We start from the raw sequence: 18,783 nt of genomic DNA, 5'->3' as shown, positions 1-18,783 counted from the left end.
CTCCCAACCTCGGGACCATGCGGTTTGTTGTATGTGTGTCAGCTTCCTAACTCCTAACCAAAATCAATAATAATAATAATAGCGCGCACCTATTAAGTACTTCCTAAATGCTAGGCGTTGTTCTAAGCCTTTTCACGAATAAAAAATTTAACCCTCCTAATATCCCTACGAAGTAGGTGTTATTTTTATCCCCACCTTTACAGAGAAGGAAATTTAGGTAACCAGCTTTGTTAGATAGTGAAATGACACTACAGACAACAGCAACGACAATAAGGTCGCTTTTAACAACCCATGGGCGCGTGAACTGCAGAGGTAATCAGAGGGACTTTATAATTTCAGATACCGTTAGAGAGACTCCAGTCCCAGGAACGGTAGGAAAGACCTTCTGGATATTCAGTTGGCGAGAGACGAAGGGCAGGGAAGAGCAGGGAGGGAACTGAAGGAGAGGCACCTGAGGGTGGTCACAGCAATGGAGTCCCCCGGCCCAGGGCACATCCTCAGCACGGGGAGGACCTAGTTGAAGGAGAACAGACCCTGACAGCTGCATTTCTGACCTACCTCTGCCCACCTCAGCAGAGGACACCTGGGCAGGTGCTCAAGGAAAGAGTGAATGTTCTTTTGTTATGAAGCCTGGGTGTGAGAAGGACAAGCATTCGCATTCAGAGCCCATAGATGAAGAAATCCCACCCCTGGTGTCAGGAATCCATGCTTCACCGGGCAGGACCAGGAAATGAAGACGGCACTCCCTTCCCTGAGAAATCAGGCTGCGGGCCAGGGGCTCGCCCTGGGTTCATTCTGCCGGGGGGAGGTGGGGCTTTGGGCTGAAGGATCTGGAAGATTAGGGAATCAGAACACGCCAGCATGCAGTGCTGGGGCTCCCAGGTAACTGCTGGCCTCAGACATAACCCATCAGCAATCAGAATAGACCCTCACAGCCAGGGCCGGGCTCCTGGGGCCTCAGTAAGGAATTATCCTTATCAGGGGTATCAGAGCGAATGGAGAATTTCCAAGAGAACTCACGCATATCAGCAAGATGGGCTAATATTGAATTCACTGACTGCTCATATTTTTTTTATACCAGGGCTTATGGTATTAAAGGAAGTGCTGGAAGAGGGCAAAGGGGAAATATTTTTTAAATCAGTCTGTCATAATTTGGTAACCATATTTCGTAGCATGAACACGTTTTTGTATGAGCACAGGAGAAGGCATGGTTAATTCCGCACTGTGGGGTCCCTGGGCTGCCTGACAGCTTTCCAGAAGAGGTGACATTTGATGTGACCCATGAAAGATCCTTTATACTACAGATCCTATGAATGGCTAATTTCTGACAGTTTTCTTTTAGCGGTATTCTTTTCTTTCCATGGCCATTGCTCTGAATTTGCGCAGGAGCTACTTGCTCTCCTGTCTGTCTCCAGAACTTCAATCCATCCTGCCATCACACTGGTCCTAAAATGCCACCTTTTCTATGTCACTCCCTTCTGTGGATCCTTATTGCTTTTAATTCCCCTCATTTGCATTCAAGGACCTCCAGAAGCTGGTTAGATTGATCTCTTATTCAACTCACAACTTTCACCCTTGCTGGACAAGGCTGTGCCTCATAGATACTAAATTTGCTTCTGCTGTTTCTCTTTTGCTTATGTGGTTTCTCGTATCTTGTCCTGTTCACATCACACCATCCTTTAAATCGCATCTGAAATGTCTCTTTTCCACGATGCGTTGTTTGCTTACTCTAGCTTATAGTGACCACCTCCAGTAATTTATTTTTGTGCTAGAAATGTTGACATTCCTTACGTAAGAAGGTCATGAAATTTCACTCACACCACAACCTGCATATGAAGATAAAATAAAATGTTCAAATTTGCTTATGCAAAAATCGTATTTCTCCTGAGTCCCTACTCACTGGTTATCTGGGGGAAAATTAACTAAATATCTACTTCAAATTAAAGCTTGGTCCAATCCTATTGAATAAATTATCTCTTAGGTAATGGTCTGTGCCTCTTGCATAAAAATCCTTGGTTTATTAGATAGTCTGCCTGTCTTGGCTTCTCTCCCTGAGTTGTTCGTGAGGATGCTTTATGCATCTTCATGACCTTACGAGGGAAGGCAGAACTGGTCTTCAGGATGGTCCTTGAACGGCTGCTGGTTGTTATCTGCTGCCTCCCCTCCCCACCCCTGTTTTCCTTCATCTCCTCCTCCTTGTCCCCCTACTCCCATTCCTCTTTCTTCTTCTCCTTCTCCTTCTTTTCTATGCTTCCCAGGCCGGCTACCCTCTCCTGACTGAGTCAAGTTTTTCTGATCTAGGATTGATTCTTTCCTTATTAGATCTACTCTTTCTTTTTTGTTTTTTTTCTTGTGAGGAAGGTTCGCCCTGAGCTAACATCCATTGCCAATCCTTCTCTTTTTTGCTTGATGAAGATTAGCACTGAGCTAACATCCATGCCAATCTTCCTCTACTTTGTATGTGGGACACCTCCATAGCATGGCTGATGAGTGGAGTAGGTCTGCACCCGGGATCCGAACCTACAAACCCTGGGCTGCCAAAGTGGAGGGTGCAGAACTTTAACCACTCTGCCACAGAGCCGGCCCCTACTCTTTCCTTTTTAACTCCATTTTAATCAATTTTTAATTTAATTCTTGGATAGCAATTTTATTTCCTTCATTGCAAAGTCCTACAGTAAGTCTACAAATGCCGATAACCTACTTTTTCATTGTATTTCATACATCTATATGCTGCATCTCCTATAGGATAACAAGCTCAGTAAGTGGTGGTGGTGGATTATATTCTACTTTCGTGTTCTCCACAGCATGTAACCTAGGCAAAGCCCATAAAGGATATTTAAATAAATAAGTGTTGCCTTGAACTTAACTGATATGGAGAAATGCTACCCAGGGAAAGGAAAGCAGAAGAATGTTTGACTTTCAAGCTTCCTAAATGTCAACTAAAGTACCTAAGACACAAGAATCCCTAGATGGTCTTGAGCCAAGCCAGGGGACCCAGCTGACCCAGACTGGACAGGGTTTCTGTTGACCCTGGAAGAATGCCAAGTAAATGAGACATTTAATGGAAGTAGTCAATGTCCTCCAAGATTACTAGAAAGCAGTATTATATAATGGAATGCTTGTCACTGGGAGTCAGTCGGCTCTGTCATTTTCTAGCTGTGTGTCTTTGGGCTCATGATTAAAAGCCTTTCTAGATCACCATTTTCTCCATTTGTAAAAATGAGGGGAACAATAATCCTGACCTGCCTAGCTCAAAGAGTGGTGGTGAAGAAAAAATGTCGGTGATAATCCCTGGTAAACTAAAGATATAAGGCCTTAATCAGGGATCATCATTCGCTAAGGACAGAAGCCCACTCAAATTAGCTCAGGAAAAATGCGGTTCACTGGATAGATTAGTGGAATTTAGACATAAGCACATCTTGGGGGCCTGGACCCAGGAATCAGAAAGTGAGGAACCCAAGTTACTTACTCCTTCTATTGAAACACATGGTTTGTCATCTTTCCTTCTTTTATTTCTAGTTCATTCTTTGTTATGGCAACTCACTTGCTTCACTTCAACATGCATCTCAAAAGCAATGGCTAGCCCAGCGCCAGATTTCGACATGGCGTGGACCAGATTTTTGCCTCTGATGATCAGCTGTGGCCAGGAGGCTGGTCACACGTACAAACTTGGCCACCTTTTCAGCAAAGGCAGAATTGAGGCTGGCATCCTAGACTGTCTTCTGTTAATTAATGCTTGTTGGTTTTATTAAACCTCATTGGTCTATGGAATTTAAGGCAGTCAAGGGTCAGACAGCCAGCACTTTCGGTCCCTAGGGCAAGTGTAGGGACACTGAGTGAGCCTAATGCAAGGGAGGCGTTTTCACCCTGCTGTCCTATCCTCTTGGGTTTGGGTTTCAAAGAGTCAGATATAGAGAAAACTGGCCATAGTTGAAGGAAGAGGAGGCCATATAATTTTACCACTGATATCTTCCTTCTGGTCATGGAAGACACAGTACTCATTCCAAGAGAGAAAGGTCGTCCAATTTGTCTTCTTCAATTTGACTCTTTCTTCCATAGGTGTGACCTGGGTTGAGGTTTAATCTTGCTAAAACAAGAAAAATACGGACACGATATGGGATTTTGCAATGACTCACAGCAAAGTAATACAACCAATACCAGGGGGAAGTTTATTTATTAATTATATTTTATTTATTCTCTACCTACTTCCAAAAAGGATCTGAGGCAGTTTATAAAGGCCAAAAGTATAAACACAGTAAGATACAAAAGTCAAATAGTAAAATGGGGAGAAATGGAAGAAGTTATATTTTAAATTTCTGACTGATAATTTATTAATAACAATTTACAGAAAAAATAAAGTTAAGTTTCTGCCTTACCCTATACATCAAAATAAATTTCAGATGTAACCAAGCATTAAACATAATTGCTCAACTATAAAGAACTAAAAAAATACACTTAAGTTTTTATCTGTTTTTAGGGCAGGGTGGGAAAAGCATTTCTAATCTCATTAATAAAGAAAGAAACTTTAAAAGGAAGTAATAGAGCTGACTACATAAAAATTTAGAACTTCTTGACTTCACAAAGCACCAAAACCAAAATTAAATGGGGAAAATATTTTAAATACGAATGACGAGGAGCTGATAGCTTCACTATGAAGTTTAATAGTTTTATCTGTTAAAAATAATAAAAAGACATTCCAATAAATGAAGGATAGAAAACAAGAAATTTTTGAAGAATTAATATAAAAAGCAAATATTCATGAAAATATGTTAAACCGAAATAATAAAAAGGAGATGTAAATTAAAACAATAAAATTTTATTTAACACTTATGATTGGAAAATTTTAGAAAATTATAATCCACACACTGAGGAAAGGGAATTTATACAGGCTGATGATAATAATAACATCTTTCTGAGGGCCACTTGGCAATATTTTGAAAAGCCCATGAAACACACTTACCCTTTTCCTCAGCAATTTGTCCTTGGGAAATAGTCAAGGAAATGAGTAAAGATTTAGCTACAAAGATCTTTGTTATTTATTCTTTTTTTGAATACAAGCAATTTCCCAACGTTTTATAATGAACATTTATTAGCTTTGTAATAAGAAAAATATAAAATAATAGATTGTCTTTTCTGTATCTATTTTCTTTAATTGGGAAGTTTGTATACCACAAGTCGATTTTGAAGGGTAAAGTGGCACTTTTTGTCACTCAGCATCTTGCTTTGGAAATATCTAATGGGAGGGACCAGTAATTTAGTAAAAAGACCCCTGAGTCATCAGGACTCGTACAAACACTTTTTACTGTTATTATGGGAGCTCCCTAGGGTGTTTACTTGTAATTTGTTTGCTTTTGCTGTAGACAGAATTTGAACAAGCTGCATTTTCTGCTTCCCATCCTACAGCCAGTCGAAGGCAGGCACTTCGTACCAGGGAAGAGGGATGGCTGGGGGCCCGGCAACAAGAGGGAAAGCAGATAAATTCAACAACAACAACGAAAAAAACAGACACAAAGAAACAAGCCCAAGTTCTCACAAAGCACAGCAGTTTGCGGCCGGTTAACCTAGGAGCAAATAATCTTTCATGCTGAAATGGCTCTTGAAGGCGTGGATGATAATTAATATTCCCTATGAAAACCTTGAGTTGCCTGGAAAAATTAAAAGCCTTCCATTTCTCTCGTTTCAAAAAGGAGACTGTGTAATGCATTTGAAAATTTATATCCAAGATGGTTAAAAGAGAGCAAAATTTGGCATCTGAATATAGTAAGCTTTAATAATCTGGCAGCAAATACCTGGGTGGAGGAGTGAGCAGAATAAATAAGGAGATCCCCTGTATACATGATTATTGCTGAGGTCCCAGTAGAATTCCACCGCTGTAGATTCAGTTTGGAATTTTTAAAAAAAGTGAAGGAACGAGGTGACTCATGGGGGAGAGGCAGGTGGGACTCTGGTAAACTTGCTCAGCTGCCATTGGCCCGTCTCACTGGTTCATGTGTGTGTGGCCCTTGCTCTCCCCCTCCAGGACTGCCCTCCGGATGCAGAGGACTTCAGAGCCCAGCAGTGCTCCGCGTACAATGACGTCCAGTATCAGGGGCGCTATTACGAATGGCTTCCACAGTATAATGATCCTGCTGCCCCCTGCGCGCTCAAGTGTCATGCCCGGGGTCAGAACTTGGTGGTGGAGCTGGCTCCCAAGGTACTGGATGGAACTCGTTGCAATGCTGACTCCCTGGACATGTGTATCAGTGGCATTTGTCAGGTAAGTCACACCTGCGTCCCATGGCCCCAGTTTGAGGATGTGCCCTGCCTACACCCTCGAAAGAGAATCTTTTTCTTCTGTACTTTTGTTCACACAGAGGAAATATTACTATTGTTAATTTTAATGTAAAAAAATATTTTAGAGTATTACTCACTTTTAAATATTATGTTTTATTTATTTAAAACAGTGCGCATTTTCCCCATTTAGAATCTAAAGATTGCAATATATGACCCCTTGTGAGTCCTCTAGGTCAGTGGTTCTCCAACTTGAAAGTCCCTCAGAATCACCTGAAGGACTTGTTAAATAGCCTGCTAGCCCCCAACCCCAGAGTTTCTGATCCAGTAGGTCTGGGGTGGGGCCCAAGAATTTGCATGTCTAACAAATGAACACAGTAAGATGCTGATGCTGCTGGTCCGGGGGACCCCCTGCTTTGCAAGGGTTATATTGGTAGGTTCCCGGAGCCCTCTTATTAAAATTAACTCATTATTTTGGGTCTTTGGGAGCAATGACTTATATACTGAAAAATTAGCAAGGATGCGTTCCAGCAGATTTTTCAGAGTGGATTTTGCAGAGCTATGACTGAGGCATCACCCCTCATGGCTTGTAGAGGTGTGAGAATTCAGAGTACAGGTTGCTGAGACAGTGTGGGGAGGGCAGGAAAGGCTAGGATTCCACCCCCATTCTTTTGATTTCTGGAGAAAATTTAAATAATAATGAGTGTCTAGTATGCCATCTATCCTATTATTTTCATAACAAAAGCAGTAGTAGCAACAGCAAATGAGCAGCCTGACCACTTACTAAGTGTCAAACACTACCACGCATCTCAGACTTCACATGCTCAAAGACGAAGCTTGATCCTGCTCCCCAAACTAGTTTCTCCTCCCTTCATCCCTTCATCTAGAGAATGGCATCTGGTTGCTCAACACAAAAGTTTGCGGCCATTCTTGATTCTTCTCTTTCAACCCACACATCGAATCCATCGCCAACTCCTGCCAATTCTACTTCCAAAGCTTGTTTTGAATCCACCATTTCTTTCTACCTCCACTGACTTCTTTCTTACTCTAAGTTTTGCTTCTAAGTTTTGGCAATTATGAATAAAGCTGCTGTAAACAGCCAAGTGCAAGTTTTTATGTGGACACAAGTTTTCAACACATTTGAGTAAATACCAAGGAGAGCAATTGTTCAATTGTTGTATCATGGTAAGAGTATGTTTAGTTTTGTAAGAAAGTGCCAAATGGTCTTCCACAGTGACTGCCATTTTCTGCTCCTACCAGCAATAAATGAGAGTCCATATCACTCCCAGCATTTGGTGTTTTCATTGTTCTAGACTTTGGCCATTCTAATAGGTGTGTAGTGGTATCTCATTGTTGTTTTAATTTGCAATTCCCTAATGGCATATGATGTCGAGCATCCTTTCATATGCTTATTTGCCATCTAAATATCTTTTTTGATGAGGTCTGTTCAGGTGTCTTGCCCGTTTTTTAATTGGGTTGTTCATTTTCTTATTAAGAGTTCTTTGTTTGTTTTGGATAATAGTCCGTTATCAGATGCATCTTTTGCAAATATTTTTTCCCAGTGTGACTTGTCTTCTCCTTCTCTTGACAGTGTCTTTTGCAGAGCAGAAGCTTTTAATTTTAGTGAAGTCCAGCTTATCAGTTATTTCTTCCAGGGATCTAAAAAGTCATCACCATGCCCAAGGTCACCTAAGTTATCTTCTAGGAGTTTCATAGTTTTGTGTTTTACATGTAGGTCTATGATCCATTTTGAGTTCATTTTTGTGGAGGATGTAAGTCTGTGTCTAAATTCATTTCTTTTTTTTTTTAAAGTGGATGTGCTGTTGTTTCAGCACCATTTGTTGAAAGGACGATCTTTTCTCCATTGTATTGTCTTTGCTCCTTTGTCAAAGATCTCTTGACTTTTATTATTATGGGTTTGTTTCTGTGCTCTCTATTCTGTTCCATTGATCCATTTGTCTCTTCTTTTGCCAATACCATACTTGTCTTGATTACTTTACCTTTATAATAAGTCTTGAATTTGGGTAGCGGTAGTCCCCTGACGCTGTTCTCCTTCAGGATTGTGTTGACTACTCTGGGTCTTTTCCCTCTCTCTATGTAAACTTTAGGGTCAGTTTGTCAATATCCACAAGATAACTTCCTGGAATCAAGTTGAGAATAACGAACATCTTGACAATATGGAGTCTTCTTCTCCACAAACGTGGAATATCTCTCCATTTATTTAGTTCTTCTTTGATTTCTTTCATCAGAATTTTGTAGTTTTATTCATATAATTTTTGTACAAAATTTTTGTTAGATAGTTGCTTCTATCTTCATGAGAAATATTGGTCTGTATGTTTCTTGTAACATCTTTGTCTGGATTCGGCATTCAGGGTAGTGCTGGCCTCATAGAATGAGTTAAGAAGTATTCTCTCTTTTTCTATCTTCTGGAAGAGATTGCAGAACACTGGTATAATTCCTTCCTTAAATGTTTGGTGGAATTCACCAATGAACCGATCTGGGCCTGGCACTTTCTGTTTTGGAAGGTTGTTAATTATTGATCAATTCCTTTAATAGATATAGGTCTACTCAGATCATCTATTTCTTCTTGTGTGAGTTTTGGCAGATTGTGTCTTTCAAGGAATTGGTCCATTTCATCTAGGTTATCTTGGGTGATACGTATGCATGGAGTTACTCGTAATATTCCTTTAATATTACGGACACCTTTCAGTGTCCGTGGGATCTGTAGTGATGTTCTCTCTTTCATTTTTGATATTGGTAATTTAACAATTTGTATCTTCTATGTTTTTCTTAGCCTGGTTAGAAACATTGATTTTACTGACTTTTCAAAAATTAGCTTTTGATTTTGTTGATTTTCTTGATTGATTTTCTATTTTCAATTTCATTGATTTCTGCTCTAATTTTTCTTATTTCTTTTCTTCTGCTTACTTTGGATTTAATTTGCTCTTTTACTTCTAGTTTCCTAAGGTGGAAGCTTAGATTATTGGTTGTAGATCCTTCGTCTGTTCTTATATATGCATTCAATGCTTCAATTTCCCTTTAAGCACTGCTTTCACTGCATCTTACATATTTTGATAAATTGTATTTTACTTTTCATCAAAATATTTTTGAATTTCTTTTGAGACATCTTCTTTGACTCATGTGTTATTTAGAAGTATGTTGTTTAATATCCAAGTATTTTGAAAATTTCCAGCTATGGTTCTGCTAATGATTTCTAGTTTAATTCCACTGTGGTCTGGGAGCAGACAGTATATTATTCTTATTCTTTTAGATTTTTTAAGGTGTGTTTTATGGCCTAGCATGTGATCTATCTTGGTGAATGTTCCATGTGACCTTGAGAAGAATGTGCCTTCTGCTGTTCTTGGATGAAGTTAGGAGATATCAATTATATTCAGTTGATTGATGATACTGTTGAATTCAACTATGTTCCTACTGATTTTCTACCTGCTGGATCTGTCTGTTTCTGAGAGAGAGGTGTTGAAGTCTCCAACTATAATAATGGATTTCTTTACTTTTCCTTGCAATTCTATCAGTTTTTGCCGCACATATTTTGACATTCTATTGTTAGGCACAGACACATTAAGGATTGTTATGTCTTCTTGTAGTACTGACCCTTTATCATTACATAAATGCCCCTCTTAAGTCTGATAAATTCTCTTGCTCTAAAGTCTGGTCTGTCTGAAACTAATATACCTACTCCTACTTTATCTTGATTAATGTTAGTATGCTATATCCTTCTCTATCCTTTTACTTTTAACCTACATGTGTCTTTATATTTAAAGTGCGTTTTTTGTAGACAACAGATAGTTGGATTTTATTTTTTTTATCTACTCTGACAATCTCTATCTTTTAATTGGTATTTTAATTGGTATATTTAGACCAGTGATGTTTAAAGTGATTATTGATATAGTTGGATTAATATCTATCATATTTGTTATTGTTTTCTATTCATTACTCTTGTTCTGTATCCCTATATTTGTTCACTCTTTTTCTGCTTTTTAATTAAACTTTTTATATGATTCCACATTTTCTCTCCTACTTAGTATATCAGTTATACTTCTCTTTTTCTTCTTTTGCTTTCTTAAGTAATTGCCCTATAGTTTGCAATATACATTTACAACCAATCCAAGTTCACTTTCAAATAACACTATTACTGCTTCATGGGTATAGTGAAAATTCCCATGACAAAGTAATAGTAAAGAATATTAATTCCTCCCTGCATCCCTGTTATCATTTCAATCATTCATTTCACTTATATATAAGCGTACATGTATGTATGTGTATACACATATATATATGTCAGCATACATAGTTGAAGACATTGTTGCTATTATTTTCAATAAATGATTGTTTTAGATAGACTGGTAATGAGAAAAATAAAAGTTTTTATTTTACCTTCATTTATTCCTTCTTCAGTACTCTTCCTTTCTTTATGTAGATCTGAATTTCTGTCCTATATCATTTTCCTACTCCCTGAAGAACTTGGTCTAACGGCGACAAATTCCCTCAATTTTTGTTTGCCTGAGAAAGTCTTTATTTCCCTCTCACTTCTGAAGGATGACTTCACAGGGTACAGAAGTCTGGGTTGTTTCTTTCTCTCAACACTTTAAATATTTCCCTCTACTCTTTTCTTGTTTGCATGTTTTCTAAGGAGAAGTCAGATGTAATTCTTATCTTTGCTCCTCTATACATAAGGTGTTTTATTCCTCTGGCTTCTTTCAAGATTCTTTTTCTTTATCTTTGATTTTCTGCAGTTTGAATATGATATGCCTAAGTGTAGTTTTTTTGACATTTATCTTGCTTGGTGTTCCAAGCTTGAGCTTCCTGGACCTATGGTTTTGTGTCTGATATTAATATGGGGGAAAAGCTCCATCATTATTGCTTCAAAGATTTCTTCTGTTCCTTTCTCTCTTTCTGGTATTCCCATTACGCCTATGTCACACCTTTTGTAGTTGTCCCACAGTTCCTGGATGTACTGTGTTGGGTATTTTTTTTCAGTCTTTTTTCTCTTTGCTTTTCCATTAGGGACATTTCTGTTGACATATCCTCTACCTCATTCTACTCTTCTCCCTTTTGTGCTGCTTTTTCAATTCTGCCAAAATGCCAGAAAGCCCTTCCACATGCCGTTCCTACTGCCTTCTAATTATGCTGCTGGCTACTCTTACTCATCTTCGTGACGTCAGCCTAATGTCACTTCCTTACAAGGTTTTCTGTGATTTCTCTTTCTAAATTAATTCTCCTGGTTCTATTATAATACCTTTTAATTACACTGTAATATTTTATAATTGCACATTTATTTGTGTGATTATTTGATTATGACTGTCTCCCACACCAGAGTGTAAGCTCTTTGAAGTTAGGAATCATATGTGTGCTGCTCACTGACACACCCCAGAGCCTCCACCATGTCTGGCCCCATAGAGGGTCCTCAGTAAACCTGGTTGAACAGATGTGTCTTACCTGCTTGTAAATGCAGAGGCGGTTCAGATCTCTTGGTCTTTCTTTTAACCTCCAATCTTGAATTTTCTAGCTCAAGCTTGATGTCTGTTCTGGGAGATTCCACAGATTCCTCCAATTCAGCATGTCCCCTTCCTCCAAATAAACTATTATTTTCTTCCCCAATCAAGTAGTTCTTCTAACTGCTATTCCTATTCATTTCTGTTTATGGAGCCGCAGTTCTCAGTGTTACCTTCCTGAGTTCGTGTTGTAGTCACTGTGCGTATTTGCTCACGTGTCCTCTGTATCCTGGTACCTCTATCAAATCTCTCACATTTTACTCTGATTTTCTCTCTCACTTTCACCTTTTTATCCCGAGACTAGACTAGCCAGTCTCTCCCAGCAGCCTAGCTAATGGCTCTTCCTTTCTCTCCTACTCAATTGAACCGTCGTATTGGATGCTTGCTGTTGACTAATCTTCCCAAAGGTCAGTGTTTTCTACTTCATTCTTCTTTTTCCTATGCTGTCAATGGTTTCCCTTTGTAACCACCAGTTCACTTCTGGGCTCTTCCACTAAGCGATAATAATAGCTATTATTTGTCAATGGAATTATGCTTTTTTGTTTCCAAGTTTTTGACAATAAGCACATATTGCTTTATAATTAAAAAGAATTGTTATTAAAGGCAATTTAGTCTGGGCTGAAGAAGAACACGATGGACAAGGTAATGTTTTGACACTGAGGTTTTGCAAAGTTGAGTAGGAGTTACATAAACCAAAATGAGGAAGGCAATCACAGGCAGAAAGAATAGCAATGGTGAAGAGATGTAACAGTAGGTGTGTTTAAGGATCTATGACTCCTTCTGTAGAGTTGAGGTGAAAAATACCTGTGAGATAATGCTAGAAGTTGAGGTTCCAGACTAGGTGGAAACTGATCATTAACGTTTTCTGAAAGTCATAAGAGGAGCCATTGAAGGATTTTATAGGGACTAGCTCAGTTGGGATTGTCTTTAGAAAGGTCACTCAAGTAGCAAAGTGGCAGGTTGTTTGGAGAGGATAGTGTCTGGGCAAACGAGAAGGTCAAGTGTCAGGTAACAAGAGCTAGGAGGAAGGCAGAGGTAAGATGCATGAAGAACGAGAGACAAATTCTAGAGATTAAAGAAGCAGATATTTTAGTACTGGCAGTTTCATTGGATGTGGCAAGTGAAAGAGAGAAGTTTAGAATGATGTCTGGATTTCTGACGTGATGGCTAAGTAAATGATGAGGCCATTCACCAAGACAGAAAACATTGGGTGAGGACCAAGTGTATGGGGAAAAGGTAATGAGCCTGAGGTACCTGTGGATATCCAAGTTGACAAGAATTTAGAGCTTACGAGGGAATTCTAGACTAGAAACATAGACCTAGGGCTTGTCACATGGTTAAAGCTAATGTATGTCCTTGGCGACTGAATAAGAAAAGTAGATTTGCAAGGACGGTGTCCTGGCCCCATCATTTAAGGGACAAGCATTGGAAGAGGTGCCCATCATGGGGACTGAACAGAATAGTCTTCTGTATAATAAAAAACTGGGAAAAAACAAGATATGGGAGGGTGAGTGTTTAAGAAGGAGAGTTAGCCGTGTCAAATACTTCAGCAAAGTCAAGAGGGATTAGGACTGAAGTATGCCTCCTTCGTTTGGACCAAACCAACACCACTGGTGACCTAGCTTGAGCGATCTCTCAGTGACATGGTTGGAGTGGATACTGGTTGGTGGTGTGGCAAGATGTACTAGTTTCCTGTGGTTGCTGACCATCTCTGAGCCTTGGTGTGTAAAAGGGAGGTATTACCCTCCTTGTTGGTCCTGTATTAAATTCCTTCTTTCACGAGCTGCATTCGACAAGCCCAGCACAATAGCTGTCACGCAGGAAGCTTGCAGTCCACACTGGTTCCGTTTCCCTGGCTTCTCCTCGTGTTCACTGACCCCAGCCTGCAATCCTTATTCATTGTCTAAGGTGCATGGTTTGCGCCAGTAGTTTCCAAGGTTTGAAAGGGCTTGCAGGATGAAGGTGGTTTTCAGTGCTGAGTTAGTTCCTTTAAAATGCGTGCTCCCTGTCGTGTTTTTGTGATTCTGATGGGTGAGCAGATTCTTTGGGCAGGAGCAGGTGAATCTCGGTTGCTGAAAGCTAAGTGCTCTTTTGGCAAGGCTGTTTGGGTAAAAAGAATTACATGCACTTCCTCAGGAGTGACTCAGACACTTCTCAGTTGAATTCAGGGTCTTGCCTTCAGCAGGATAATGTTCACGTAAGTTCCCTTTCCGAACAAAGTGGCCATGGCCGTCAGCAGTCCTTAGGGTGAGAGCAAGAGAACTCTGACTCTCACTGCTTGCCTTAGGATCGGTGAACTGAGCCCTGACGTTGGCTTGGCACAGACTACAGATAAGTTTTGCAAGCGTGCTTACAGTTTGCTTATTTGAATGAACCTGTCACCGTGCTCCTGGGGACAACTTTCTGTGATCTTCAGCACAGCAGGCAGCACAAGACAACTGCACTCACTGAGGGAAATCCACTTTGGATTTTTATCATAAAGAGAACCTGCTTGGAACCATGTCCAGAGAACAAGTCTGATTTGTCCTTCATGTTTCTTGACTTCCCTGATGGCTGGGTAGATGAGGAAGCCACTTTGTATTTATAGTAAAAATAATAGCAACTAACACTTACTGGGTACTCACCAGGCACCAGGCATTGTCTCAGCACTTTACTGTTAGTGCAGCAGATGCTCTGAGGTGGGTGCAGGCATTATCCCCTCTCTGTTTATAAGGAAATTGGAATTAGAAGGGGTTAAGTAACTTGTCCAATTTGTGGAGCTAGAAAATGGTAGTGCTGGAATTTGAATCCAGGCAACCCAATTCTGGAATCCATTTTCTTAACCATTGCACTATACTGATGGCACTGATACTTTTTGTGTTGCTACATGTGTAGCTGAAGTTTGTAACTGAAAACAAGATGTGGTTCTGGTTAAGGACAATCAGTACAGTCATTGAGTCAGGCATGGACAGCTTAGTATGGAGGTCGAGACTGAAATATCTACACACCATTCAGGGAGAGCAATTGCCCAGGTGTAGTCATGGTGAGTGATGAGGAATGCCATGACCTGGAGAATACAGACATGCTCATCGTGAAGGGGGATATCCACAGAGTGTTCATTTGTCAACAGACGCTAGAAGTCTGGATTTTAATGTGGAATGTCCAATGTAAGACACCACCTTCATTGAAAACTATAAGACATTCTTGAAAGAAATGGAAGAAGACATAAAGAAATAGAAAGATATTCCACGTTCATGGGTTGGAAGAATAAATATAGTTAAAATGTCCATTACTACTAAAGCAATCTACAGATTCAATGCAATCCCAATCAGAATCCCAATGACATTCTTCACAGAAATCAAACAAAGAGTTCTAAAATTTATATGGAACAGCAAAAGACCTCAAATAGCTAAAGCCATCCTGAGAAAAAAGAAGGAAGCTGGAGGCATCACAATCCCTGACTTCAAAATATACTACAAAGCTATAGTAATCAAAACAGGATGGTACTGGCACAAAAACAGACACACAGATCAACGGAACAGAATTGAAAGCCCAGAGATAAAACCACACATCTATGGACAGCTAATCTTTGATGGAGTTGCCAAGAACATACAATGGAGAAAAGACAGTCTCTTCAGTAAATGGTGTTGGGAAAACTGGACAGCCACCTGCAAAAGAATGAAAGTAGACTATTATCTTTCCCCATACACGAAAATTAACTCAAAATGGATTAAAGACTTGAATGTAAGACCTGAAACCATAAAACTCCTAGAAGAAAAGACAGGCAGTGCACTATTTGATAACAGTCTTGGCAGCATGTTTTCAAATACCATGTCTACTAAGGCAAGGGAAACAAAAGAAAAAGTTAACAAATGGGACTACATCAGACTAAAAAGCTTCTGCATGACAAAGGAAACTCGTAACAAAACGAAAAGATAACCTACCCATCCTCTGGGAGAAAATATTTGTAAATCATATATCTGACAAGGGGTTAATTTCCAAAATATATAAAGAGCTCATACAACTCAACGACAAAAATCAAACAACCCAATCAGAAAAAATGGGGAAAGGATATAAACAGACATTTTCCCAAAGAAGATATTCAGGTGGCCAACAGGTACATGAAAAGATGCTCCACATCACTAATTATTAGGGAAATGCAAATCAAAAGCTACAAGGAGATATCACCTTACATGGGTCAGAATGGCTATAATTACCAAGACGAAAAATAACAAACGTTGGAGAGGACGTGCAGAAAAGGGAACACTTATATACTTCAGGTGGGAATACAAATTGTTGCAGCCACCATGGATAACAGTATGAAGATTTCTCAAAATATTAAAAATAGAAATACCATAGGACCCAGCTATCCCACTACTGGGTATTTATGCAAAGAACTTGAAATCAGCAATCCAAAGAGATTTATGCATCCCTTATTCATTGCAGCATTATTCACAATAGCCAAGACATGGAAGCAACTCAAGTGCCTTTCTACAGATGTATGGATAAAGAAGATGTGGCATATATATACAATGGAATATTAGCCATAAAAAAAGACAAAATCATCCCATTTGCAACAACATGGATGGTCCTTAAGAATATGATGTTAAGTGAAATAAGCCAGACAGAGGAAGACACTGCATGATTTCACTCGTATGTGGAAGATAAACAAATACAAGGATAAAGAGAACAGATTAGTGGTCACCAGACGGGAAGGGGGCTGGGGGTGGGTGAAAGGGGTAAAGGGGCACATACGTATGGTGATGGACAAAAATTAGACTACTGATGGTGAGCATGATGAAGTCTATACAGAAATTGGTAAATAATAATGTACACCCCAAAATTACACAATGTGATATACCATTGTGATCTCAGTAAAATAATTGAAAAAAAAACAAACACAAAACACCTTGCTTGCTATTAATGACCCTGCTTTATCCCTTAATGGTGAAATGGTACTCCTGTATACTGCAGGCTAGGTTTTCCTGCAGTAACCAACATCCGCCAAAGCTCAGCGGCTTAAAACAATTGAAGATTAGTTCTGGTTAACGCCACCTCTCCAACATGGATCAGCAGGGGTCTCTGCTCTTTGACTATCTCACAGGGAGACTGCGGGAGGCTTTATTCAAACACGTTTTACACAATAACTTCAGTAGTGAGAAAAGAATTATGCGACTGGAGCAATGACCCTTAAAGCTACTTACAGAAATGACACGGACACTTAGACTGATATTTCATTGGCTGAAGACAGTCAGTGACCCCACTTGACTTCAAGGAGGGAGGAGAAGTTCAGTTTTTCCGTGGCCAAAAGGAGAAGCTAAACATTTGTGGATATCCCTAATGACTACCACAGCTCCGTGTACTCTGATTTTTAAGGCAGGAATGTTAGAATTTTTTCTAAGGTAGAACCCCGTTTTCAGAGATCTCAAACAGAGGTTGACTGAAAAAGTTGTTCGGTTCTTGACGGATGAACTTTGACGTATCTGGAAAATTTATATTGTGCTTAATATGGAGTAATGTCACTTATTTAAACACTGTCTTCTTTTAGCTGATTAGGAAATCATATGCAAGAACTGTGAAAGAATTCTTAGCTGAAATGATGATTTATATATGAGTATTTATTCCTAAATGTACTGCTCATATATTTTAAGTGTTTGTTTATATTATCCCCTATCTTGTATAATTTGTCTCATTAACTACACTGTAATATATGAATCTTGGCTTATTGACTTATACTCTGTAGTGGCTGGCTCTTTAGAAATTGGTTATTTAATAAAAGTTCAATTTTATTGATATGTTTATCGATTAATGGTTTTTAAATCATTACAATTAGAGATCTTGACTTCAGGAGATGTCACAGAATTGAAAACACTTCAAGCAATTTTTTAAAAGTTGCTTATTGTTGGTTATGATGAGATCTGAGAGCCAAAATTCAGTAGTCTCTCAATTTCAAGGGTATTTCTGGCTTATACCCTCTGAATCACAAGGCAGTCAGACCTTCTTTTCAGATATTATTTTTCTGTGATGTTTTCACATGTTTTTTTTCGGCTGTAAGATTTGGATGAACTGTAACTTAAAAAAAAAAATTATGAAACAAATATAAGTGCTTAGGGAGGTATTCGATTGCCCAAGACCTTGCAAGGCCCTAAACACTTCAAAACAAGCCCATCCTAGCTCCTAAACCCACACCCTTCCCGGATGACCAGATAGAGGGTGATTCTCATTCTCATGCAATGCAAAGTGCTCAGGGACACGAATGTGTGAGGACAGAGCTTGGCGCGGGAACAGCGTTTCTATAATTTAATGGTAGAATTACTCCCCTTGGAGAAAGTTGCATGAACACAAGTTACTCATTGATTGAATCCCAACCATGCAAGTCTGTTTCCAAAATCAATCACTCTTAAGTTGTTCCATATGTACTTGTAAATATTAATATAATGGCCTATGTAAATGGGTTCTTTATTGTCCATCTGCTGATACTAAAGGTGAGGAAGGTGTAGCGTAGTGTTAAGATTCTGGTGTCAGATGACCTGGGTTTTAAAACCATTACTGACATTGTATAATAGCTCTATAATGTTGGGAAGTCATTCAACCTCAGTAACATTCAGATGTCTTATTTATAAAATAGAGATAAAAGGTATTGACTATATCATGAGGTTGCTGTGACGATTAACTGAAATAATGTGTTTAAAGTGCTTGGCAAAATGCCAGGCAAGCATCCCATAGTAATCAACTATAATTCTTAATATTTTATTACTGTCTTTATAAAGTCATATAATCAAGATGAAAGGATCTCAAAAGCCATTGGATTCAACTACTCATCAAATTATTTAATCGCTTCTCCAGTGTTCCCTCCAAGACATCTCCCGTCTGGCCCGTGGTTGAATACTGATTGTTGGATAACCCTGACTTCTCCAACTGCCTCATATTGAACTCAATTATGCTGTTAAACCTGTAGCTTTAACTATTTGGAGATACACCGAGCAAACATAAACCCTTTCCTCATGACAGCCCTTTGTGA

General features: G+C 39.2%; 1 protein-coding gene across 5 annotated transcripts in view; it reads left to right on the top strand.

Moving 5' to 3' along the window:
* Positions 1–18,783, top strand: part of SH3GL3 (SH3 domain containing GRB2 like 3, endophilin A3) — a 320,477-nt gene that overhangs the window by 119,079 nt on the left and 182,615 nt on the right. For all 5 annotated transcript variants that reach the window (XR_011424088.1, XM_070230150.1, XM_023649368.2 and 2 more), the window contains exon 6: positions 6,020–6,256. Coding sequence is in view for 4 of the 5 variants with exons in the window: in XM_070230150.1 (XP_070086251.1) it covers positions 6,020–6,256 (237 nt within the window). In the remaining variant the exon portion in view is untranslated. The remainder of the gene's footprint in view (positions 1–6,019; positions 6,257–18,783) is intronic.

The sequence above is a fragment of the Equus caballus genome, chromosome 1 (assembly GCF_041296265.1).
Source record: "Equus caballus isolate H_3958 breed thoroughbred chromosome 1, TB-T2T, whole genome shotgun sequence".
Classification (NCBI taxonomy): domain Eukaryota; kingdom Metazoa; phylum Chordata; class Mammalia; order Perissodactyla; family Equidae; genus Equus; species Equus caballus.
The sequence above is the reverse complement of the archived record's forward strand: the minus strand, read 5'-3'. Positions and strand labels throughout refer to the sequence as shown.